The 27,003-nt window shown below is 37.8% G+C and overlaps 1 protein-coding gene across 1 annotated transcript in view; it reads right to left on the bottom strand.

The window, feature by feature from the left end:
* Positions 1-285: 285 nt before the first annotated feature.
* The window catches only part of LOC150089261 (tubulin-specific chaperone A-like), a 76,158-nt gene continuing 49,440 nt past the window's right edge, over positions 286-27,003 (bottom strand). Inside the window, exon 4 of the mRNA XM_090390407.1 lies at positions 286-518. Within this exon, the coding sequence (XP_090246533.1) occupies positions 435-518 (84 nt within the window). The 3' untranslated portion in view covers positions 286-434. The remainder of the gene's footprint in view (positions 519-27,003) is intronic.

Here is a 27,003-nt window from a genome sequence, read left to right as displayed (position 1 = left end):
CCCTTGCCTTTCCACTTAACAAGCATACATTACTATCAACTACCAAGCAAAATACAGACTATAAGGTTAGAATATGAAAATTCAGTGGCAAGCAGTTATTAAAAATGAAAAGCCACTAACTTTTATAATACTACTGGAATACCTGAAGTATTTTTATCCAGTTTCCTGAAGTTTTTTTTTTTTTAATACAAATTTAAATACTTAATATATCAATTTATGCATGCTTCAGGACATATGAAATATAGATAAATTTTACAATTCTTGTTTTTCTTTTCCAGAGTTATTACTAAAATTTCAATAAACCATTTACAATATAAAGTAAATATCAAATTAATCTTCTTTAAACTGTACTGCAGATAATAATTAGCAAATTCTTCAAGCATTAAATATATATTCTGATTCAATGGGATAGCATCTCTTAAAGTTAACTGTTTCTATCTTAATGCTACTTCTGCTTCCTGGAGAATTATTTCTGCAGTTTTGTACTCCTCATTTTCAGCTAAATCACTTTCAGAATCCTAAAGCAATAAACCAAAACAAACAATTAACTCTTTTAGTATCATAAAACATACTTGTAAACATTTTCATCATAATTACAATTTCACAAATCAAAAAATGACAGAGAAAGAAAGAAAGAAAGAAAGAATCTGAGATTTTAAGCATGATGCATTTCAAAGTAGATCATATTACATTTAAATTAACAGAAATTTATTTCTTTGTTAAGGAATTATTACTTATTTTGTAATTCACAAAGATGCTTTATCTTCACCATTAATTTAAAGAAATTCCACAAGTGCAAATATACATTATGCCAGACTTCGACCTGGGATGGGGGAGGAATAAAAAGTCTTCTAGAAGAGCATTAGCATTATGTAATAAACTAAACTATTCTCCTTGAGTCATATGATAGATGATAATAATTTTGTTTATTGTGTTCCTTGTTATTTTTATATTCATATAATTCTTACTTGCAAAAGTAGCCAATATCACTGAACTCACATATTATATTGGATTGCCACTGATTATTAAACAGTGTGAAAATTAAAAACTTTTCAATTTCTTTGTGTGATTAACTTCTAAAAATATGTTAAATTAATTGTTAATGATAATAACAAGCAGTGTGCCAAAAGCAAAAATTGGGGGAAAAAAAAACAAAACAAGAGATGATGTGTTACCAAGTCACTCCTCAAATTATGAACACCTGACAACTAGATTTGGAAATGGCATTTCAGAACTAGACGTGTGCTTTACTTATGTAGTTCAAGGATAATAAACCCAACTCCCAGTAATATTACTATAAGCAGTCACAACAGCTCAGGAACTGGAAAGGCAACAACTACCCATATCTACCTCCCCTTTTCCATCCCTGTATATGATCATCATGCATGTGAACAAAGGTCCATACAATAAACAGTATAAAGTTATCATGGGTGCACGATCCTTTATTTATTCTTAACTTTCCTGCAATTAACCCTGAATAAGAAACTGTGGTAATCCCTCACTAACCATGTTTGGAAAGAGTTCATTCTTGAAAACAACAGCGATTGGGAAATCCACGATTGGAAAGACTAAGGCAGTGGTTTTTAACCGGGGTGCCGCAACAACATTCCAGGGGTGCCACGTAATTTGGGTTTAAGTTACTTAAACTTATAATTATTTTTTAATTTATATGTTTATTTCATTATAAAAAGGTCTACAGTATCTTTTTAATTTTATGGTGATCTATAATTGATGCTTACTTAGTACCTCTATATAAAGAATAAAATTATTATTCTTTAAAATTATTAGTATATATTGTATATATACTGTATATATATATATATACTGTATACAGTGTATATATATATACTGTATATACACTGTGCTACCACTTTATTAGGTACACCTACCTAGTAGCGTGTTGATCCGCCTTTACCCTTCAAAACAGCCTGAATTCGTCGAGGCATGGATTGAACAAGATGCTGAAAATGTTGTGCAGGAATGGAGTACCATGCAGACATGAGTGTATCACGCAGTTCCTTGAGATTCAACGGAGGTGTAGACTTGCAGCAAACAGCCCTTTCCAGTTCATCCCAAAGATGTTCAATAGGATTGAGATCCATGGACTGAGCAGGCCACTGCAGCAAAGAAAAGTTATTGTCATGTTCCCGGAACCATTCCATAGTGATTTGGACTTTCTGCATCAGCGCATTATCCTGCTGGAAGTAACCATCTGACTGAGGATTTGATGATTTTTTTGATTTTTTGTAGTTGTTGGCGCATCGGCTTCTGTGGCCATATTGCACCTCCCAAGGTTTTTGCAGTACTTTGATCCAAGCCCGAGGCGGGAATCGAACCCGCGACCTTTGGGTTGCCGGGCAGGTACTTTACCCACGCGGCTAGCCCGGTCGGCATCTGACTGAGGATAAACTGTCAACATGAACGGATGCACTTGGTCAGCAACAATGTTTAGGTACGATGTGGCATTCAGACATGAATCTATGGGTATCAATGGACCCAATCTGTGCCAAGAAAACATTCCCAACACCATAACACTGCCCCCACCACCTTGCACAGTAGTCATCAGACATGATGGGGCCATGGATTCATGTTGTTTTTGCCAAATTCTGAGCCTTCTATCAACATGATGCACCAGGAACTTCGACTCATCAGACCAAGCAACTGTTTTTCAATCCTCAATAGTCCAGTGCTGGTGTTGCTGTGCCCACAGGAGGCATGCTCTCTTGTTCTTCATTGATAACAAAGGTACGCGATGTGGCCGTTGGCTGTTGTAGCCCATTTGCGATAAAGTGGTCCATTGTGATATTTTGTTCTGCGCACCAAGGTTATATTCTGACATGTGCGACATTGTGGCCCATTTGTTTGCTTGCACAATTCTAGCCATCCTCCTCTGACCTCGCTCATCAACAAGTGATTTTCTTCCACAGGAGTCCGTTGAGAGGATGTTTTCTGTTTGTTGCACCATTCTCAATACACCCTTGAAAAGTTCAGTAGAATTGCTGTTTCAGAGATGCTTTGTCCAGCACATCTTGCACCTACTACCATGCCACATTTGAAGTCCGTTAGATTACTCCTTTTCCCCATTGTTGCTATGGTTTGTATGCTTAACTGATACTAGAAAGGTTGTTCTGCTGTATTTATATCCACAACTGCAGTCATGTGACTTGCAATGTTGTGTTGCACCTAATAAAGTGGCCGCACAGTGTATATAATTTGAATTATGGAATGTAATTTTTATAATTATATAATTGTAATTATAATCTCACAGAGAGAGAGAGAGTTTGGGTTTTATTGGCGCATCAGCAACTAAGGCTATAATGCACCAAATACAGGTCATATGTAAAAAGTTAAAACATTCAGTGACCTAAATAGTTAGGCCACCATGTCCAGATATATAATAACAGATATATAAAAAATAAAACAATAAAGAGATAACAATAACATAAATTTTAAATACAATTTAAAACTTTTATTGATTTAAAATAGCTAAAAACAGCAGACATGTTGTCATTGTCGGATAGAATCTGACTGAGTGTATAAGGCTCAGTCAGATGATTAAAAGCGGTAAAACGGGTGCTGCTAAAATCTGGACAGTCAATTAAAAGGTGTCTGATCGTTAAAATTGTGCCACAGGACACACACATAGGAGGGTCATCAGCCCTCAGCAGAAACGAATGAGTTAAATGACTGTGTCCTATGCGGGTCCGGGCTAGAACAACTTCCTCTTTGCGGTTCCTGCGCAGACTAGACTCCCACGGTTCAATTAGAGGCTTTATATGATATAATTTATTCGCAGTCTGTCTATTCCACGAATCCTGCTATTGGGAGTGTATCTTTTGGTGTATTATTTGCCTGTAGTCTGTATAGGGGACTGACAGGCAGCTATTATTATTGGGAATTGCTGATTTGGCTGCGGTGTCAGCCAAATCATTTCCCTTAATCCCAATGTGGCTAGGAATCCAGCAGAAGCGGATATCATATTCACGTTCACGGAGAAAGTGAATCTTCTGCTGAATGCTAGACAGAACTGGATGAGAATTATATCTCACAGTTATTAAAGCCTGTATCACGCTGAGAGAGTCGGAATATAAAGTGAACCGTTGGTATTGGCATTTACTGATGTGATCCAAGGCTAACTCAATTGCACGCAGCTCTGCAGTAAATATGCTACATTCCGAGGGAATCTGCTCGGATGTAGTGCTGTCTGTAAAGACAGCAGCAGATCCCACATATGATTCTGACTTCGAACCGTCTGTGTAAACTGGCGCGAAGTCAGAATTTTCAGTTCGGTGTGCTGAATGAAGCTGCAGGTAGACAGATGATGGAGTGTCCGACTTTCCCCAATTCCGAAGGGACAAGTCACATTTCGGGACATGAGCATGCCAGGGTGGAAGGGGTTGCTTAGGTGTTTGGGCAACCTTGTCTACCTTGATATTAAGTTCTTTGAGTAGCCCTTGGAGACGAATACCAAAAGGACGATTGGCAGTCTTACGGGTATTGCACAAATTTTCCCATCGTGGCTCAAAAACGGATAGCCACGTAGGATGGTCTGGCAGGGATTTCAGTTTTAAAGCATACTTTAAAGACAACAAGATAGAGAGAGAGAGAGAGAAAATCGGATCTAACAGGGAGAAAAAAATTGAGTAGGGGTGCCGCAAAATAAAATAAATGAGTTGGCGGTGCCGTTATTAAAAAAAAGGTTGAAAACCACTGGACTAAGGTCTCAAAAAAAAAAATAAATAAAAATAAGGAATTAGGGAAAAATCAATAAATATGCTAATAAAATATATGACAAAATCACAGAAACTTCATTTTCCATTTATGCAACATAACAATGATAAAGTTGACAATGCAATATGAAAGAACAAGATCTACTTACACTTGAGGTGTGACAATAAAGTTCCAGGACTCATGCAATAAAAAGAACACAAAACAAAGGAGCTTAGAAATTGTTTTATTTTTATTCAAAGTAACCACCTCCTGCTTGAATGCACTTATTACACTATTCTAAAAGTTTTTGAAAAGGGTCAGAAAAGGAGTCCAAAGAGGTAATATTCAGTTCAGTGGTTACATTTTTCTCTAAGTCCTCAACATCTTGAAATCTCTTTTCTTTCAGGAGAGCTTTCACTCTTGGAAAGGGGAGGGTTGTTTGCATTTATTTGGTTTTTAGGAGCTTTAGCAACTAAGGCAATATTGCTCTGGGGATATGTGGTGGTCATTCCCTGACCTTTCCACATCCTCCATATTTGGTGGTCATGGGCTCGAACCCTGGTCTAATCAAGAAGCGTGTGCTGCGCATTGCTGCTCCTGCCCAACTGGCTAAGGAGGCACCAAAGGGGAGGGGGCCCACTGGTGCTAAATTGGGAGAGAAGGGTGGATAATGATCTGTGCAATGCCATGTTTCATCAGAAATGTCTTCACAACAAGTGTGAAATGGGTGGGAGCATTGTTGTGCAACAAGAACCAGCTGCCTTTCTCTCAAAATTGTGGCCTCACTTAGGAAATGCACTTCAGTAGTCTTTGAAGCACCTAGAATGCAGCATTGATTCTCTCCCCTTCAGGCACAAATTCTTCATGAATCACACCCTGTTTGTCGAAGAATATGATTAGCATCATCTTAATCCTGCACTTCTGTAAACAAAACTTTCCAGCCTTGGTGATGATTTCAAAGTCCATAGTATGCTCTGATGCTTCATCTCTGAGTCGTACTGAAACACCCAATACTCATTTCCACTAGGATTTTCTTGACAAGTCTGGATAAAGTCTTCACATGATGACACTCTTCATTGTTTCTGCTCATCCATGAGGCTGTGTAAGCAAAAATTTTGCACATCTTTCCTTTTCCTAAATCTTCATGCAGAATATGATGAATCATCTCCTTACTCATATCCAACTCACAGCCATCATTCTGAGGGTCAAATGACCTCTTGGCACAATGACATATTCCTTGAACTTTTGCAACTGTCCTCATTTCAAGGGGTTGACAGATGTCAATTTCATAGGTCATTCTGGACATCCTCAAGTCCATCTTTGAACCACTTATACCCTAACACACTGGTGGTATTTAATGTTTCATCACCATACACAGTTTTTAACATTTCATATATTTAAAACTGTTTCATTATCTTAAGCAGTTTTTAACATTTCACGTGTTTCTGTTGCTAATTTTCTCAGTTTAAAGCAAAATTTGATATTCGTTCATTGTTCCATTGCAAAATCATGAAATGGAATGTTAACTAATGAAACTGATTGTTACAAACAACCTGTCAGACTACAGGACAATCTGTGTATCACCATGTGTTGGAAGAAGTTTGAACTACAATATACCACTTCAATTTATTTTCAAAATCATTGAACATGACTGCAACAGTACTGGTCCAGGAACTTTATTGCCACACCTTGTACACACAAATTGGCAACTATCCTCCTAGGTCACATCTTCATTAGATAGGGTGAAACACAGTAACTCTGTTGAGTTTAATGGCAATCACTCTGAGTATTCCAGCCACATAAGGTCTTTTAACTCCACGTATGACTTAAATGACAAACGTTGGGAACCACTGATGCAGGGTATAAACAAATCCCCTTCTGTACTACAGCTTAACTGATCAGAAAATCTTTTACAGGCATGGCTTACATAAAACAAATTGTTCAAGTAGCTATATTACTAATAAATAAAGTGATAATGGTTGTTTACTTTGGATTCTGTACATTAATGTGTAAAAGCTTCACCTGCAACTTCTGCAGAACACCCTCAGATTCTCAGATGGATCTCTTGTGCACAATTGTCAAACTGTAGAAGTTATTTTCTGAGAGGTCAAGCCATATCCATAATATCTGACACCATAATTTATAGGAGACAGAGCAATAACTGTCAGTTTTTTTTTTTTTTTTTGTTTTCTTTGTTTAAGGAGATCAGTCTGAACCACGCACAAGTAAAAAAAAAAAAAAAAAAAAAAATTGTAAAATTGTTGTATACAAATATGAAATGTATTCACATCCATGAATAACAAACCATTAGTTGAGTAGGGATTAGTTAATTACAAAATGCTCCCCAAGAAACTAGTTTTAGTGCATAAAAAAAAAAAAAAAAAAAAATTGGATATCACTGGTTGGGCTGTTATTCTTTGCTACATTCCTTCAACTACCAAAATTCACTCTGAATTGGAAAGGAAAAAAAAAAACAAGATACGACATTATCAGGTCACTCCTTCAAGTAATTACAGACTTGTTAAGCTAACAAGTCTGTAACAGAGCAAGCCTATCTGCAAAAAGATCTAAACCTCCAAAGCACTTCCTAATTCATTTCACAAATATACGTGGTCTCAATTCTAATCTCAACGATGTCCATTTCCACTTGCAGTCTGCCAAACCCCATGTACTTTTTCTAACAGAATCTCAGTTATCGGTTGATTCAACTACTGCCCATCTCAGATGCCCAAATTATTCGCTGTATGATTCCTTTTGCCTCAAAGGTAGTACTTGTGCATATGTCCATTCTGATATTCCCTGTCAGAGACTTGGCAATTTGGAATCTCCTCTCTTTGATCTTCTCTGGCTTAAAATCTCTCTACCTCATTGTGTCAAAAATTCATCTGTTGTCTCTACCATTCTCCAAACTCCACTAATCACTTGGAGCTCTTTGACTTTCTCCAGTCCAACTTTCCTAACAGTGAGGTAATTTTCCTTGGTGATTTTAATGTTCACAACTCCAGCTGGATTTCGTTTTCCACTCACACCGACTCAACTGGTCGAGATGCTGAGGCTTTTGCAATTACTAATGACCTTGCACAGATTGTTCATTTACCTACAAGAATACCGGACAATCCTAATCACACAGCCAACACGCTTGATCTTTTTCTCACAAACAACCCTTCTAAGTACAGTCGAAGTGAGAGGTCCTTTAGGCACTTCAGATGACAACTTGGTGATTGTCTCTTCTCCAATGGAGCCTTTATCTCATGGCTATTCCCAACCTCGTGATGTTTGGCATTACAAGAATGCAAAATGGTATGACCTGCGAGATTTCTTTTCTTCTTTTCTTTGGTCGAAATACTGTTTCAAAACTTCTGATGTCCACGTTTGCTCAGATTGTGTCAGTGAAATTATTCTTGCAGGAATGGACTCCTTTATCCCACACTCCACTTTAAAATCCCGTCCTTTATCTAAACCTTGGTTTTCCAATAAATGTGCTAAGGCTGTTCAAGAGAAGAATGTTGCAAATCGTAATTGGCTTGTTTCTAATTCTTCAGTTTCATTTTCTGCCTACACCAAAGCTTGCAACAATTGTAAAGCAGTTATTAATCAGTCCAAACTAGAGTTTGAACAGGCTAAGAGTAGAAAACTTGCTTCTTGCCCTAATGGTAGCCGAGCATTCTGGTCTCTTGCCAAAGCTATTGACCGCAACTTTTGCCCATCTCTGCTCCCACCTCTGTCACAACCAGATGGTTCAGTTGTCACTTCAGCCAAGGATAAAGCTGACCTGCTAGCATCCCATTTTTCTTTCAACTCGTGTATTAATGATCTTGGAAAAACACCTCCCACCATTCCCAATATGCTCCATTCAATGCCTCCTGTGGTCTTCCGTCAAAAGGAGGTCAGAAGGATTTTGACAAATCTTGATGCTAAGAAAGCTCCAGGTCCCAATGGTATTTCTCCACCTGTTCTCAAAACCTGTGCTCCTGAACTTACTCCTGTTCTTGGCCGCCTTTTTTTGCTTTCTTATTCCAAAGGTGTTTTTCCTTCTGCTTGGAAATTTGCTCATATCCAGTGAGTTCCTAAAAAGGGTGACAAATTCTTTCCATCCAATTATCATCCCATTGCAATTACTTCTACTCTTTCTAAAGTAATGGAGAAATCAATTAACCGCCAACTCTTAAACTACCTAGAAACCTTCCGTCCGATCAACGATCGCCGGTATGGATTCCGTCAGTGTCAATCCAATGGTGATATTCTGGTATATTACCCATTTGTGGACTAATTCAATGAAAAGGTTCGGTGAAACACAAACAGTTGCTCTTGAAATCTCAAAAGCTTTCGATCGTGTTTGGCATAAAGGTCTTCTAAACAAGCTTCCATCTTATGGTTTGGAAACTGTTTTTAGTAATTGGTTATTCAGTTTTCTCTCTGATCGCTCACTGAGGGTGATGGTAGATGGCTCTCTGTCTTCTAACTTCTCCACTAATGCCAGTGTCCCCCAAGGTTCAGTTCTTTCCCCCACTCTTTTCCTCTTGTATATTAATGACCTTCTTCCATTGACTGGAAATCCTATCCATAGTTTTGCCAATGATAGCACCTTCCATTCTACTTTCCATTCTGAGAAATCTTGCCCTGCTCAATCAGCTTCAACTTCTCAAAAATCTACTACCAATTCCTTAAATGCCAATCTTCAGGTAATTCTCCAGTGGGGCAAAGACAACTTAGTTGATTTCAACCCTTCTAAAACTCAGTCTTGTCTTATATCTCGCAAAAAGGATTCTTCTGCTCCTATGCTTATCTTTAGTGACACTCCAATTTCTAGGCAAAATGATATATCTCTTTTGGGGATTACACTAACTTCTAATCTCTCTTGGCACAAGCACATTACAAATACTGCTTCCTCTGTATCTAAAAAACTTGATTTCTCTTTCGCTCTCGGTGTTACTTTTCTTCCAAACAGCTGCTCACTCTGTATAAATCGCAAATCCACCCTGCCATGGAATATCGTTCCCACATCTGGGGTGGTGCCCCCAAAACCTCTCTTAGGCTTCTTGATTCCATTCAGAAGAGGGCAGTTAGGTTAATTAATGATTCATCTCTAACAGAGTCTCTCCACTCACTGTCTCATAGATGTATAGTTTCTGCTGCATGCCTCTTCTACAGATACTTCCATGGGCACTGTTCTTCTGAATTGGCTTCTATAATTCCTGCTCTCTTTCAAAACAGTCCGAAAACGTGCCGCCACCAGCCAACATCCATTTACTGTCCAACTGAAAACTCACAGAACCAACTTTTAATCTTCCTCGTTTATTCATTCAACTGCCATTTTCTAGAACAACCTTCCTTCATATGTATTTCCTGAAAATTACAGTCTACAGAAGTTCAAGTCCAATGTTAACAAATATCTTCTTTCGTCTTCTCAACCTCCAACCGAAGCACGGTACTAAGTACTATAGGTTCTAATACCTCTCGTGTTTGGGGTTTACATAAAAAAAAAAAATTTTTAAAAATGACTCATGTCACAATTTGATCCCCCTTTGTGAATTGAAGATACATTTGCACATCTCCAGTCCACAGGGACATTTCCTGAATTCAAAGATATTCTCGATATTATGACTAAGGGTTTGCTTATCTCCTTTGCTGCCACCCTTAATATAGGATAGATCCGATCTGCACCTTTTTTATATTGAGCTTCAACAATTCCTCTTCCACTTTTCTCTCAGTTATCACAAAATCATTTAGCTACGTGTTAGAATCCAATGAACTTCTGTAATTCCCTTCAGTAAAGAACTCCTCATGCACGAATGTAGAAAGTAGATGCAAAATACCTATTCAGTTTGTCAGCAACCTGGGTAGGATCATCAACAGTTAAACCATTGTCGTCAAGTGGACCATTGTGATCCAACCTCTTCCTTCTACTCAGGGCAGCCAGTCCAAGGTGTGTGTGCACTATCATGCTCTGTCTGTACGGGCACAGAGCATGATAGGAAAACACTAAGTGTTCCTCTTATCATTAGTAATACATGTATTGTAAAATTTATATATGTTCATTTTTAAGCAATTTAATAAATAATTTGATATATGCATTTGAAGTAAACTAATTTTCAGGTTCTTCCTCACACACATAAAACGTGAACTATATAAAATTTTTTTTAGAGAATTAATATCCAATCAGATTGGTCAGACATATGGGGTTGGGGGAATCAATTTTTTTTGCACATGGTTGTCAAATATCACAGATCAGTCCTGCTTCTACTATTAACATAGTTAAAGTAATCTTTGCTGCATTTCATGGCATCCTTTGCCAAAGATTTCTCGTAATCTGTCTTCGCTTGCCTAATCTCTTTTGCAACTTGATTATAGACTTGTTCAGGGATTTTCAAACTATGCTCCACAGAGACCTGGGCTCTGTCATAGTTATCTGGGACTCTGCAAGGAAATTTTAGAATGTTAATATTTTTTTTTTTTTCTAAAACTATAAAATTGACTCAGAATATGCTGTGCATAAAAGTAAAAAGTAAATTTGGCCTTTTTGAGTGACCTTGGACTGTCAAGGTGCATGTTATATATGTAAAGATCTGGTGCAAGTGACTGACTATTTATTTTTAGTGTATTTTTTATTAAGGCTCCGGAATGTTTTTTCTTTCTGATGTGGGGCTCCGCATGTCTAAAAAGTTTGGGAACCCCTGGACTAGTTTATATGTACCATAGGCTTCTGTGTCACCTGATAATTTATATGCACTATGCACATTTTTCTTCTCTGCCACAACACGAGGAATGCAAGCAAATGTTGACTGGATGCACTACCTTAGATTTAATGCTTCTTAACTAATAGCATGACACTCATCCTGTTTGTATACATTGTACAACCCATATTCGAATTTTGCAACCCTTATATCTGAGTAGCACCATGTGTCTGATTCCCCAAAATGTCTGCATTTGATTACTTAATCAGTACTTCAAATTAATCAAATTTATTTATATACATTAAAATCTTATAATATGAATCACATACCATTCCCCTGCAAAATGATACACTTTTCTATGTAAATATATTTGTTTATTACAAAATTTGGTTAATACGCATTACAAAGTTCGTTTTAACCCTGTGAGAAATAAATATTTTTTATGTTTAATTCTTGGCACAGTTGTCTGATTATTGCACTATTATTGCCTCTGCTACCTGAAGGATGGCACTGACGTATTAGAATTTATGGTGTTGACTATATCAAAGATGCATGGCAGACAGTTTCAAAATATATCATCAAATATATTTTGAAATTGTGGAATTAATATAGGAAATGTGGAAATGTACTAGAGTATCATCCCTTGAAAAGGAATTAATGCAGACAGAAGTGGAAAATTTAAATTTTGAGAACAATGTACAAATATGCAATGATAATCTTGCAAATTGGGAAGGAAAAAAAACTTTTCAAATGCCAAGATATGAAGCCAAATGACAGCGGACAAGAGAACAAGCACAGTGATAATGAAGCAAAGAGTGAAACGGTAATGCCACTGAGTGAAATTTTAATAACTATTGATGGATTAAAAACTTTGTCAATGCAATTAATTAGAATATGAAACATTGTTAAATTTATTGTTTCAAGTAAACATAATTATAAAAAATAAATTAAGGCAAAAATTGTTCAAACAAAAAAAATGATTTTAAAAGATTATTTTGATAAAATTGCTTTTTAATGTACTTATAACATTAAACAGCAATTTAAGGAGCAATGTCCTTAAATTGCTTTTTAATGTTATAAGTACCAATCACTTTTTAATGTTTTAAGTGCAGTTGCATAAATAAATAGTAATTGTTGAAAACATTAATTGACTCCTTATGTACTGCTAATAGTATTAAAAACATTTCTGTACATTATTTAACCCCATTTTTTGAAATTCCCATAGTAGAATCAATTACTTAAAAGAAAATAATATAGCAATATCTCCTCCCTTCCTAAGTCAACTAACTCCAAAATGATAAATTTTCAGAATGTCAGGTGATTTTGAAAATCAATGGAAGTGGTATGTTGTAGTTATTATTATTATTTATTATTAGCCATATAGTACAAGGAAGCCTGAGGCTTATGCTGCACCAGCCAAAAAAAAAAAAAAAAAATTCGAGTTACCCTGGGAGAGAGAGAAGTAGAAAGGAATCACCAAGAAAGAGAAGAATGATGATATCCAGCTCAGGACCCTAGGTTTGCCAAGCCCATACTCACCAGACATGAGCCCTCGGGGTTTCTGACCGAATATGGAAAAAAAAAAAAAAGTAATTACATGATTTGTAACAAAAATTAACACCACATGCAACGACTGATTACCAGACAATTTCACGAGCATTAACACTGAAAATTGCCGCTAGTTCAAAATACTTCCAACAGATTGTAGCGGGGGGGGAGAGAGAGAGAGAGAGAGAGAGAGAGAGAGAGAGAGAGAGAGAGAGATCGTCCAGTAGGCTAATAGGGTAAAAGTAACAAGTTTCATCAATAATGTTAACGTTCCGGTTGATGATTTTGCAATAGTGCAACGAACAAATATATTCTGCTTTAAACTGGGAAAATCTGTAACACAAATGTACAAAATGTTAAAAACTGTTTATGGCGATGAAACATTAAGTGGAATCAGTGTGTTTAAATGGTACAAGTGGTTCAAAGATGGACATGGATGTTTACAAGAACCAAAAAGTGGATGTCTGTCAAACCCTTGAAATGAGGAGAGAGTTGCAAAAGTTCAGGAAATATAAAGCGTTTAGGGCTGAAGCCTCAAGCTATAGAAAAGTCTAGACTATGTATAAGTATAGTGCGAAAGCATCAATAATACATAGCCAAATCTGAATTAACAGAATATTAGCAAAACGGCATCGTTTTAAGTTATATCTCATATTGTGAATACCTTTACAATGAGTTGCCATGATATAGCACTATTCAAATAAGTAATGCTTCACCTGAGGAGAAGACTAATGTTACTTATTCTCAGATGAATACCACCACCCAGATGGCACCGTTTTGAAATATGGTATGGAATAAAGTTCTCGGTTATCCTTATACTAACCCTATTAGATTTAGAAAAGAGATAAAGATGTAGGAAGGTGATAGATGTAGGAAGGTGATAGAAGGTAGAGGTAATAGTAGGAGAGGTAGAGGAAGGAAATGCCATAGAAGGAAGAAAGGGGCAGCTGCTCCTTCAACTCCCACTCAAAACTCATATTCCTCGAATAGGCAATGCTTCCCCAGTAGAGAAGATTGTTGTTACCTATTCAAGGAAACCCAGTGGCCATCAGGCCCCCCAAACAGCACCGTTTCAGGGCTTTTTGGCCCTTCTTCGGTGGGTGGGTAGGTATCCGAGTGATGCAATGATGGCAAAACAGTATAACTCCACAATATGAGAGATACCTGATGGTGTATGATATGTTTAGACTATAAACCATTTAGGGCTGAAGCCTCAAGCTATGGAAAAGTCTAGACTATGTATAAGTATAGTGCAAAAGCATCAATAATATATAGCCAAATCTGAATTAACATAATGTTAGCAAAACGGCATAGTTTTAAGTTATACAATGGTGCCTCGCAATTCGACTATAATCCGTCGCTGAATTAGAGTCGAATTGCAGGTCAATATTTTCCATATAAGTTTATGGAAAATTGATTAATCCATTGTCGGAGAGAAATACACAGTATTGTTGACTTTACTATATTCTACCGTATAACAAACGAAATTACAAAATACATAATGAGTACATACATTTCATTGAGCCTTAGATGTTGGAAGGATGTTTTTATTTATCTTGTTCTACCCTTTCTCTTCTCCTCTTGGCTTGAATGGGGATGAGGAATTGATCAAGGGTGGACTGTCTCTCCCTCTTTTTCAAGATAGCCTTGAAGTGATGCATAGTAGTGTTGTTAAACAAGTCTGTCATTCTAATTACAACAGCAGTGTTGGGGTGCCATTTTAAACAAGCAGACTGCACCTTCTCCCAGTGGAATAAAATTTCTTTAATGGCAGCTGTTGGCATCAGCCCTTTTTCCCTGTTTTCTTCTTCTTCTTCAAGTGAAATTTCCTTTTCTCTCTCTTTTGCTTCCTGTTCGCCGAGTGTTTTGAGTTCTTCCACGGTTGGTTCGTCATCGTGATCCTCCACAAGCTCTTCCACATCACCCTCATCAACTTCTCCTATGTCGAGGTTCTCTGCCGTCGAAATGATTTCTCACATGGCCGCAGTTGCTTCTGATTCTTCAGCGACTTGGACTGCATTGTTGTCATCCCGAAAAAAGGAAGGAACGAGTTTCTTCCATGATGCACGAAGGGTCCTCTGTGTCACTCCCTCCCAGGCAGTTTTAATAAAGGAAATGGCGTGAAGAATATTGAACTCAGTCTTCCAGAACTCCTTCAGTGTCTTATCAGAAGAATGAGTCACGTCAAAAAACTGTGAAAACAAAGCCTTGGTGTAAAGTTTTTTAAAACAGGCAATTACTTCTTGATCCATGGGTTGGATCAGTGATGTGGTGTTTGGAGGGGAAAACTGTTTGCCAAGTCTTGGGGGTTGGCACTAGCATTGTCAAGAATCAGCAGTGCTTTCAAAGGTAAATTGTTGTCAATGAGGAATTTTTTTACGCTCGGGGCAAACTCCTCAAAAATCCAATCTTTGAAGACTTTATAGTCTACCCAGGCTTTTGCATTGGATCTCCACATCACTGGCAGTTTGGACTTGATTTTCTTCCCAAAGCACAGAGGATTTTTAGAGTGGTAAACGAGAAGTGGCTTTACTTTAAAGTCTCCGCTTGCTTTTGCTGCCAATAACAAGGTAAGCCTATCTTTCATAGGCTTATGTCCTAGGAGTGTCACTTCTTGCGTGATGTATGTTCAATTTGGTAAGCACTTCCAAAATAACCCAGTTTAATCCCCGTTAAAAATTTGCTGCAGCAAGTAGCCTTCCTTCATGATTAAATCTTCAAATTTTTTCACAAACTCTTCTGCAGCCTTTTTATCTGCACTAGCTGCTTCCCCATGTCTGAGAACACTATGGATACCTGTTCTACCTTTGAATCTGTGAAACCACCCACGACTTGCCTTGAATTCATCAGTTTTATCTGAGATACATCCTGGAATTTTCTTCTGCAATTATTCAAAAATTAACCTAGCCTTCTCACAGATCATTGCCTGAGTTACTGGATCTCCTTTCATCTGTCTTTCTCCAATCCAGGTAAGAAGCAGCTTTTCCATTTCTTCATTGATTAAAGATCTGTTTCTGTCAGAAATTTTCATTGCTCCAGCGAACACCCTAGCACCTATAATCTTGTATCTTTGTTGCCAAAAAGTTGCCACGGTTGACCTAGGGACACCATACTCATGAGCTACATCTGCAATTGTTCTACCTTTCTGCACTTTTTCTATAATTTCTTTCTTCTTTTCTATGCTCAACCAAGTGTGTTTCTTTCCTGAATTATTCCGCTGTTCACTTCTCTTTGGACCCATTATCAAATTTCACTCAAAAAATAAACTGCCAAAGCACAAAATTTTTTACTTTATGAGAAATGCAGAATTATAAATTAGCACAAACAACTAGAGCAAACGTGAACTCAGACTACGATTATTAACGAGATAATGTTGTCTCATAACTGAGGAAGAACTGACAGCTGTTATTGTTATTTGGTTTTTAGGAGCATTAGCAACTAAGGCCATATTGCTCCGGTGCGGTGGTCATTCCCAGACATTTCCGCATCCTCCGTATTTGGTGGCGACGGGCTCGAACCCCGGTCTAATCAAGAAGCGTGTGCTACGCACGGCTGCTCCTTCCCACCTGGCTACGGAGACGGCTAAAAACTGACAGCATACCTGTAGCTATCTTTGAGGGCGGCTAACGTAGCTGAATGATTGAGGGATCTATTCCCACTTTATCTATCATTGGTTAAATGTTACTCTCGCTCTTTAATACCATTGGTTAAAATATATGAAGCAGCCGTCACTATTTAGTGCTACTTAGTAACGTTAAACGCAGTTACGTAGTCCAGCAAAGAATTCTATCATGCAATATCATGTCGCGTTTTCGCTGGCCCGCAAAATCCAACTGTCGAATAGCGTACGTCGAATTGCGAGACTGTCGAATTGTGAGGCATCATCTGTATCTCACGTTGTGAATACTTTCATGAGTTGCCATGATATTCCACTTCTTCGAATAAGTAATGCTTCACCTGAGGAGAAGTCCTCAGGTGAAGTGTTATCCATCTGAGAATAAGTAACATTAGTCTTCTCTTCAGGTGAAGCGTTACTTATTCGAAGTAGTGCAATATCATGGCAACTTGTTGTGAAGGTATTCACAATATGAGATTTAACTTAAAACGATTCCGTTTTGCTAACATTCGGTTAATTCAGATTTGGCTATGTATTATTGATGCTTTTGCACTATACTTATACAAGTTCAGGAAATATAATGTGTTGTGGCAAGAGGTGGTCATTTGACCCTCAAAATGATAGCTATGATTTGAATATGAATAAGATCATTCGTCAAATTCTGCATGAAGATATATGAAAAAGAAGGTCGTGGAAAAGTTTTGCTTACACAGCCTCATGGATGAGCAGAAACAATGAAGAGTTTCATCATGTGAAGACTTCATTCAGATTTGTTGAGAAAATACTAATTTTCTAGATTGTATTATTACTGGAGATGAGCATTGGGTGTTTCGATACGACCCAGAGATGAAGCATTAAAGCATGCAATGGACTTCTAAATCATCACCAAGGCCAAAAAGTTTCGTTTACAGAAGTCAAGGATCAAGATGATGCTGATCATGTTTTTCGACAAACAGGTTGTGTCAAAAATAGGATATTTTGACAAACGAGAAATTTGTACTTAAAAGGGAGAGAATTGATGCTGCATTCTACATACAGGTGCTTCAAAGACTACTAAAGTGCATTTCTTTGGTGAGGCTGCAATTTTGAGAGAAAGACATCTGGTTCTTGTTGCACAACAAGAACCAGATCCATACTCCCACCCATTCTGCACTTGTTGTGAAGACATTTCGGATGAAACATGGGATTGTACAGATCAGCCTTCACCCTACTTTCCCAATCTATCATCAGCAAACTTCTTGCTGAAAATGAAAACTGCCCTCAAAGAAAAGGGATTTCAGGATGTTCAGACAAAGAAAAATGAAACTGCCAAACTGAACATCACATTTTTGGAGCCATCACTGATTTTCAGAAACTTTTAGAACAGTGTTTAATAAGCACATTCAAGCAGGATTAATCTGAATAAAAATAAAATCATTTCTAAGCTCCTTTTTGTGTACTTTTTATTACACAAGTCCAGGAATTTTATTGCAACACTTCTTGTGCACATGTACACACACAAAGATTTTTCTCGACTTCACTAAAGGTTTACCATTGGTAGTTCCAACGAGAGAAAAAAAAAAGTTTATTACTTTTCCACAATTTTTAAATCAGGTGTCTGCTTAATAATTCAATTTCATGTTTCTGATCATATAACAGCAGAAAAAAAATTTTTTTTTTTTTTTTTTAAAAGTAGTAATGGCAAATGATGCAAGAAAGCAAGCTCATATAGCATCAGCCAAAAAAAAAAAAGTTCACCCATCCATACTCGCCAAGAATTTATCTGGTTCTCCCTTGAATTTATTCAACCCATTCACTTCTACAACAACTGATGAAAGACTATTCGAACAATCACCCACTGGCTGAAGGCAAAGTTGCACACATCTATCCAGCAACCATCCTTCCTCAACTTGAGTTGAAGCTCCCTCGTGTGTAGTCTCAGCAAGTGGAAGGATACTATTAACATTCAGCTTACTCAATTTTAAATTCAAGATTTTAAATACCTGAATCAGATTTCCCCACAGGTGACTGTCTTGAGACGCTGCAATTTTCAAAACTGAAGCCTTTCTAGGTAAGAGCACCTTTTGTTCCCTTCACCAATCTGGTTGTCCTTCTCTGCACCCGTTCCAGCAGATCTATATCTTTCCTAAAGTTGGGCCTCCAGAGCTGTATACAGTACTCATGGTTATTATGGATAACCATGACCTTATACAAAGGGATAATCATCTCCTTATCTCTGCTAGCAAAGTTCCTGTATATCATTGACAAAACCCCATCAGCTGTCCTGGCAGCATGTCTGACTGCACAATTAGCCTCAGGTCTTTTTCATTCTCCACTACCCTGAGTGTAGTTGTACATGGTTGGTATGTTACTCTAGGATTACTGCTACCCACATACAATACTTTGCATTAGTCAATGTTAATCTCCAATTGTGATTTCTAAGCTCATCTACCCAACTTTTCTATATCCTGTTGAAGTAGCATGCCATCATTCCTGTCATCATCCCTGCCAACCTTTGTATCAACTGCAACCTTGGATATTAAACCTGATATGCCTGCATAAATATCATTAATAAATATAGAAAACAACAATGGGCCCAACACCAAACTTATTGTTCAAGGTTTAGGCCAAAATGGATGTCAGATGAACTAATGAGACATATGGCAGAGAAGAAAAATGCATGGGATACATGCAAATTAACACATGACACAGAAGCCTATAATAGATACAAGTTGATATGCAACCAAGTTACAAAGGAGGTTAGGCAGGCGAAGGCAGATTACGAGAAATCCTTGGCAAGGGATGCAAAGAAAAACAGCAAAGAGTTCTTTACTTATGTAAACTCTAGAAGGAAGGGGATGAATCAGATTGGTCCACTTGATATTGATGGGTCAAGTGTTGATGATCCTGCTCAGGTAGCTAACAAACTAAATGAATATTTTGCATCGACATTCACACATGAGGAGTTATTCAGCGAGGGGAATGCCAGAGGTGTATTCAACTCTAGCAGTAAGCTACAGAATCTTGAAATAACTGGGAGTAAAGTGGAGGAGAAACTGTTGGAGATAAACACAAGAAAGGCACCCGGGGTGGATGGGATCTATCCAGTTATATTAAAGGAGGCAGCAAAGGAAGTAAGCAAACCCTTAGCCATAATTATGAGAGCTTCCTTGGACTCAGGGGAGGTACCCATAGACTGGAAATGTGCAAATGTGACCCCAATTCACAAAGGAGGATCAAAGGCTGACACAAGTAATTATAGACCTGTGAGCTTAACTTCTGTTCCAGGAAAATTAATGGAGGCACTGGTTAAAGAAGCACTGCAGGATCATTTAGACAAGACTTCAGTTATAGCTCAGACACAGCATGGTTTTGTTAAGGGGAGGTCTTGCCTGACCAACTTGATTTGATACTATGATGCAGTCACAAAAGAACTGGATGCAGGGGATAACTTTGATATTATATACTTGGATCTTAGAAAGGCTTTTGATACTGTTGCACATGGAAGACTGCTACACAAATTGGAGCAGTGTGACATTGGAGGCAAATTGCTGCTATGGATAAAGGGGTGGTTGAGGGGGAGAAGACAGAGAGTGGTAATCAATGGACACTGCTCATCGTGGACTGATGTTATTAGTGGAGTCCCTCAGGGCTCAGTGTTGGGTCCATTATTGTTTTCTGTATTTATAAATGATATTGATGATGGTATATCGGGCTTAATGTCCAAGTTTGCAGACGATGCAAAGGTTTGCAGGGTTGTCAAGGACACTACTGACACTATGCTGCTGCAACAGGATCTGGAAAGGTTGAGCAGATGGGCTGAGAGGTGGCAAATGAAGTTTAACATTGACAAATGTAAAGTACTACACATGGGAAACAGCAACCCCAGAGCAACGTATCAACTCTGTGGTACTACACTGACAGTGGTAGAGAATGAAAGGGACTTGGGGGTGGTTGTGCAGGCAGATATGAAGTTCTCTGAGCAGTGCAGACAGGCTGCAAGAGTAGCTCATGGAGTATTGTCAATGATATACAGGAATTTTTCCAGCAGGGATAAGGAGGTGATTATTCCATTGTATAAGGCGATGGTCAGGCCACACCTAGAGTACTGTATACAGGTCTGGAGGCCTCATTTCAAGAAGGATGTAGAGCTGCTGGAACGAGTACAGAGAAGGGCAACAAGATTAGTGAATGGAACAAAGGGGTGCTCTTACGAAGAAAGGCTTAAGTTTTGCAAATTACAGTGTCTGGAGACTAGGCACCAGCGAGGTGATCTGATAGAGGTGTATAAAGCCTTGAATGGTTTAAGCATGCTCAATGCTGATGGGATTCTTCCTCTAGCTCAGAAAAATCACCTGAGAGGGCATAAATTCAAATTGAGGAAAGACAGATGTAGGATAGACGTGCGGAAATCTGCCTTTAGCCAGCGGGTGGTTGGTTGGTGGAACAGACTTCCATCCCTTGTGGTGGAGGTTGATAGCCTAAATAAGTTTAAGGCTCAGCTGGACAGGTATTTTGAACGAACAGAGGGGTGAAGTGGAAGTGGGTTTTTTTTTTTTTTGGCTGATGCTGCATAAGCTTGCTTTCTTGCATCAAATGCCTCCACTAATGCTAATGCTAACCCTGAGAGACTCCACTAATAACATTAGTCCACAAAGAGCAATGTCCATTGGTTACCACTCTATCTTGTCCCACTCAACAATCCCTTTATCCATAGCAGTAACTTGCCCGGAATTCCACATTGCTCCAGTTTTTGTACAACAGTCATGTGCTACAGAACAAAAACCCTTCATGAAACCCGGCTATATGATTTTTTGCATCCAGTTCCTTGGTCACTGCATCATAGTATCCAATAAGATTGCCCCTTAACAAATCCATTCTTGACTGCAGTATAATTGCATTGCTGTATAAATGGTGCTGCATCACTTCTTTAACCAGTGGACACCGTTATTTTCCAGTCTATAGGAACCTACCTTCAATACAAGGATACGATCATAATTATGACTAATTTTTCTTACCTCCTTTGTTTCTTCCCTTAATGTAATTGGATAGATTCCATCCACCATACGTGCCTTTATGTTTAGCTTCAAAAATTTCTCTTCCACTTTCCTTTCAGTTATCACTAACTATTTAGCTTCCCATTAGGGTTGATAAACTGCTGGCATTCATATCTTTAAAAATTCCTCATGTGTGAATCTAGGTGCAAAATAATTATTCAGTTTGTCAGCAACCTGAGCAGGGTTATCAACAGTTAACCCATTAAAAGGAAGTGACCCAACATGGTTCAACCCCTTCCTTCTACTGTTAATATAAACACAGAAGTCTTTGCTGCTGTTCTTTTCATTCTTTGACAGTTATGTGTTATGTTATGTTATGTTATTTGGTTTTTAGGAGCATTAGCATCTAAGGCCATATTGCTCTGGGATATGCGGTGGTTATTCCCTGACCTTTCCACATCCTCCGTATTTGGTGGTGACGGGCTCGAACCCCGGTCTAATCAAGAAGCGTGTGCTACGCACTGCTGCTCCTTCACACCTGGCTACGGAGGCGCCTTTCTTTGACAGAGACGGTTCATAATCTGTTATAGCTTGCCTAAGTTCCTTTGTGACTTGATTACAGACTCATTTATGTCTACCATAGGCTACTGTATCAGCTGGTAATTTATATGCTTTCCTTGCATTTTGGCATATACAACAATGCTAGGAGCACAGTAAATAAATTTCATGAATTTGAAGTGCTGGCCAAGTCATCAAATGCAGACATTGTGGGGATTTCAGAGATTTGGTGTCACTTAGACATAAGGAATGGAGAATTTGAATATAAAGAGTACATTTGGATAAAAATTTGAATAAAAGGAAAATAGCAGACTTTTTTTTTTTTTTAACTTATATAACAGCAGAAGGGACGGGTTGAATCACATTGGTACACTTGATATCAATGGTTTATCCATTGATGATCCTGCTAAGGTCACTGACAAACTCAACAGGTATTTTGCTTCTACATTCACACATGAGGAATTCTTTAGGAAAGTGGATGCCAGAATTTTTTTCAACTCTAAGAGATAGTAGCTAATGATTTTGTAATAACAGAGGAAAGTGGAAGAGAAATTGTCAAATTTAAATATAAAAAAGCACCTGAGGTGGATGGAATTTATCCAATTATATCAAGGAAGGAAGCAAAGGAAGGAAGTAAATGCTTAGCCATAATTATGAGATCATCTTTGGATTCAGGAGAGTCTCTGCGGATTGAGATGTGCAAATGTATCACACCAATTCACAAAGGGGGATGAAAGGGTGACATGAGTAATTACAGACTAGTTAGCTTAAATTCTGTTCCTGGGAAAATAATGTAATCACTAGTTAAGTGATGCAGGCCCATCTGGACAGGAGTGCAGTTATACTTCAGTCACAGCATGAATTCATTAAGAGGAGACCTTGTCTGGGATCCGGCAGAAGCAGATATCAAAACCACCTTCACTGAAGGTGTGCATCAACTGTTCAACCCGGGACAGGATTGGATGAGTAGTGTCGCATCACTGATAAAGCCTATAGAACGCTCAATGAATTGGTGAATATAATAAACTGTCAGTATTAGCGAGTCCTAATGTGGTCCAAGGATAACTCCAAGCATGCACTTCTGCAGTGTATATGCTGCATTCAGGGGGAATCTGCTCAGATATAATAAAGTCAGAAAAAGACAGCGGCAGATCATGCAGAAAAGACAGTGGCAGGTGATGTATCTGACCTCATCTAGTTTTTAAAGGAGAAGTCATATGCTGGAGTAAGAGCATACTAGGGTGGAAGGGGATGCTTTGGTGACTAAGCAACTTTGTCTGCTATTATGTTAAGCTCTGAGTAGCTCTTGGCCATGGATACCGAATGGACAGCTGCCGGTCCGACACGAGTTACAAAAATTTTTCCACCATGGTTCAAAAACAGGTGTCCATGTGGTGAGTCTGGCAGGGAGTTTGGTTTAAAGACATACTGTAAAGACAACTGTTTTCATCAAAGTGACAAAGATGGTTCATTTGCTTCAACAGGTGATGTTCTGAATGCACCAATAGTAAAACAAATGGGCTGATGGTGAATGGGATCGAGCCAACGAAGTGCATTATTTCTGGCAGAAAAATATACCCAAGACCCATAATCTAATTTTGAGCATACAAGTGCATGGTACAGATGGAATAAAGTGCATCTTTCTGCATTCCAAGAAGTAGAAGAGAGACAGCAGGGAGAATGTTAAGCTCTCTCATGCACTTTGCGCATAGCTGACAATGTGCTGGAGGAATGTCAAATTTTTGTCAAATATGAGTCCCAAGAATTTTGTCTTAGGTACTACTGGAATGGTTCTTTGTCTTAATTTGGAATCCTTTCCTGGCTTGACAAAAGCAAGTATAGATGTCTTGTGCCAGGAGTCCAGAAACTGCTCTTCAAGAAAGAATCTGTTGTACAGGAATAGCAGAAGATACATGGATTTTGATGAAATATGTTTGATCATTTCATAATGGATGTCATCTGGTCCAACAGTGGTAGCTTTCATAAGAGCAAGTGTTCTTTTCAGCTCGTGGATGGTCAATGGCCCATTATATGGGTTTATGTAAAATTAAAAGCTTGCTTTTTCAGTGTTGTGTTTAAGAACGAGAAACTTGGGGAGTAAGATGATGTTGCTGAGATATTAGAAAATGTTTCCCCAAGGGCACTGGCTATTGCAGTAGAGTCTGCAATAGTACATCCATTATATTCCACGACCGATGAAGGGTGTGCAATGTATTTCCCCTTCATGTTCTGTATTTTTTCCTAGACCACCTTGGCACTGGTCATCTGGGTAATAGATGATGTGAAACGGATCCACAATTCCTTTTGACTCTAATGGCGGATGTAGTGTGTTTTGGCTCATGCACGTTTAAAGGCTAGAAGAAGGGCTGTGCAAAGGTACTTGGGGACCATGGTGTGGCACATCCAATGCATTCTCCCCATTTGCATGGCCCTGGCTAGAAGATTGGCCGTGGTAAGATATTGTCGGAATATCCCCCAAAATTTGTTTTGAGCTTTTTTGGCTGCTGTGCAATCTACATTCCACCATGATTTGGGAAAAGATGAAAACTGGATGTACATTTTTGGAATTGCAGTTGCATCTGCATGGACGATACTTTCTGTGATGTACATAACTACATCACTGATAGGCTCCTGACTGAGTGTGGTGATGTCAAAATTTGCCAGGTACTGAAAATTATTCCAGTCAGCCTGATCAATCTTCCACTGTGATAACCTAACAGGAAGACAAGGTCTCCCATTAGAGTGGTTATCAAAGAAAAATGATCACTTCCATATGTGTTCTTCTCTGCCTCCCAAGTAAGTGAAAGGAGAAGAGAAGGGAAGCAGACAGAAAAATCAATGGCAGAAAACATACAGGTAGGCATGTGGAAGAGGGTGTTTGTTCCCACATTTAGGAGGGAGAGGTCATTGTCCATGAGCATATGCTCTATAACTCGATCCCGCTCCACTGATGTTAGCACCACACCACAGGTTGTTATATCCATTAAAGTCCCCAAGAAGTCAGAAAGTGGGAGGCAACTGCAACAAGATCGTCAAGGTCTTTCTGGGATATGTCAGTTACAGGTGGCAAATATAGAGAGCCAGTTAGTAAAAACCGCACTGTAAGTTGAATAGCTACAGCCTCTATGCCGGTTGTAAGTCAGAGAGGCTGAAATGGGGTCTGGTTGCCAACAAGGATTGAGACTTCTTCATGAGCAGTTCCAGTTCTATCCTTATGTAATATAGTAGTGTTAAGAAGAATATGTATATAAAATTTAAGATTTATTTAGGTGAAGATAGCAAGAGATTAAGGGTGGGATTCTGTCCTTAATCTCTCGCTACCTTTGCCTTTTTTATTTTTATTTACACTTTTATTCCTTCCCTGTCCTTTTGCTTGCACTAAATCTTAAATTTTATATACATATTCTTCTTAAATTATATACATATTCTTTATCTATTCTAAATAGCATCATTTGCTTATAACCACTTATTTTTGCATCTAGTTTGCATTATAAACATTTATTTTTCTATTTTAATATTATTAACACTATACTTCTTAATTCACCTTAATTTATTTTGCTTTAAAGCATAGACTGCATTGGGACTACCTTGTCCATATTTTGTGAGAGTCATACTTTATAACTACTTTGACTTCACTCAATTTAATTCTAAAATTTGCTTATCCTCAAAAAGTAGTCCTCAAGTATAAAAACGCAGTATTTGATACACTATCAGGAGTAGTCCCCTGATGAAGTACCTGATCATGTATCAATTTTTACTTTTAGCTAACATCACATTTGAATTTTTATATTTGCTCTACCCCTTTCTGGACCTTAACCAAAATTACCCACCCATATCTGATGCTGGCTATCACTCCTTATTTTAATTTAATCATATCATTTTTACTTAATCATGTTTTGCTTTACAGTTACCTTTTCTCTAATTGGCTTTTTGTCTCGGCCTATAATTTTGCCTAATTCATTATAACAAATAGGATTTTCACATTCTTTCTCTTTTTCACACCTACAATAGTTATGGCATCTTGTGTAATTTATGCTTCCATAATCACATTTCTTTTGTTTGTTAACAGACCTATTAATTCCACCTTGCATATACACGCACACATACACACATTTTTTATTTTTTAAAAGTATTCATACACAGATAAACAGAAATATATGAAAACACATAACATTTAAATTTTTGAGAGCTTAACAGTTTTTTAACCCTCAGCCAGGCAGGCAGCTGCAACACAAGAGACCCCAGACAACATTTCAGCAAATCCATCCACACAGCTGAAACTCCTAACAGCTGCTGTTTTTGAAATTTTTTTTTTTCTTTTTATTTCTACACTGAAAAGGGCAGAAATGTGTTAATTATTGCACAATTAGAAAAAATTAAATTAAGTTAAACCTCATTATATGCACATGTTGAGTGGCATCCATCACAAATTATGCATAGCAAGCTGGCTTTACTGATACACACTTTCTCCTGATTGGTAACACTCACTGGCCTCATGAGATTCAAGTATCATCTGGAATCAAACTGTTGATGTCCATACTCCACATTTCATGCAGCAGGTTTTGAAATTTGCATTTTGCTCACTGATATGTCTAAATTAAGTTTTAATTTCAAAAATTAATTTAAAATGTTTTTAATATAAAAAATGAATTTTTCATAGTTGTGTTCATAAAAGAATGAAAATAAAGGTAGCATCAAAAAAGTGAACAATTTCAAGTTGTTTTTTGCTGATTCTTCAAATGCCTGTGCATGCACAGGCATTTGAAGCACCTGCTGATGGTTAAATTGGCAAATAGAAGACTTTAATAGATTCATATTTATGTCTAAAACTTTATTCTTTTTATTTTCATTTTGATCATAATAATTTTTTTTTTATATATAAAAAGTCAAAATCAGCATTATTTAAATATTTCATGTTCTA

The sequence above is a fragment of the Mastigoproctus giganteus genome, chromosome 2 (genome assembly GCF_048544385.1).
Source record: "Mastigoproctus giganteus isolate SK-2022 chromosome 2, ASM4854438v1, whole genome shotgun sequence".
Lineage (NCBI taxonomy): Eukaryota > Metazoa > Arthropoda > Arachnida > Uropygi > Thelyphonidae > Mastigoproctus > Mastigoproctus giganteus.
The sequence above is the reverse complement of the archived record's forward strand: the minus strand, read 5'-3'. Positions and strand labels throughout refer to the sequence as shown.